This window comes from Psammomys obesus, unplaced genomic scaffold (genome assembly GCF_907164565.1).
Source record: "Psammomys obesus unplaced genomic scaffold, mPsaObe1.curated_primary_1811, whole genome shotgun sequence".
NCBI lineage: Eukaryota > Metazoa > Chordata > Mammalia > Rodentia > Muridae > Psammomys > Psammomys obesus.
Genome location: NW_026590212.1, coordinates 202,869 through 203,474, shown reverse-complemented (window position 1 = coordinate 203,474; position 606 = coordinate 202,869). Strand labels below are relative to the sequence as shown.

The 606-nt window shown below is 56.3% G+C and overlaps 1 protein-coding gene across 1 annotated transcript in view; it reads left to right on the top strand.

Moving 5' to 3' along the window:
- The window catches only part of Tchh (trichohyalin), a 5,311-nt gene that overhangs the window by 2,017 nt on the left and 2,688 nt on the right, over positions 1–606 (top strand). Inside the window, 1 exon segment of the mRNA XM_055606711.1 lies at positions 1–604. This exon segment is cut by the window's left edge and continues 11 nt beyond it. Within this exon segment, the coding sequence (XP_055462686.1) occupies positions 1–604 (604 nt within the window).

Genomic DNA, 606 nt, shown 5'->3' with positions numbered 1-606 from the left:
CTGCAGCAGGAAGAGGAGAGGCTGCAGAGGGAAAGGAGGCGCCTGCAGCGGGAGAGGCAAAATCAAGAGGAGGACCTGCAGCGGCTGCGGGATGAAGATCAGCGCAGGGATCTGAAATGGCAGTGGCAACCAAAGAAAGAAAATGAAGTTCGTAGTAACAGGCTCTTCTCCAAACGCAGAGAGGATGAGGAAACTATCCAGCAGCTGGAAGATTCTCAGGAGCAAGAGAGACGGTTCCGTCAGGATCAGCGGCCTCTGCAAGAGGAAGAGAAGACAGAGCTGGAGCAGGAGCGGAGGCGCAGACAGCAGCGCGACCAGCAGTTCCTAGCGGAAGAACAGCTGCAACGGGAGCGCCAAAGGGAAGCCAGAAGACAAGATGAGAAGTTCCAGGAGGAAGAGCAGTTCCTGAGAGAATCAAGAAGACGGCCACAGGAGAGAAAGTTCCTTGAGGAGGAAAAGCAGCTGCGGAAGGAACGGGAAGAAGAGAAGCCACGTCGAGAACAAGAGAGAGAATTCCAGGAGGAGGAAGAGGAGCTGCGCTTCCAGGAGCGACACCAGCAGCGTGAGGAAGAGGAGCTGAGGCGCCAGGAGCGCGACAGGAGATTC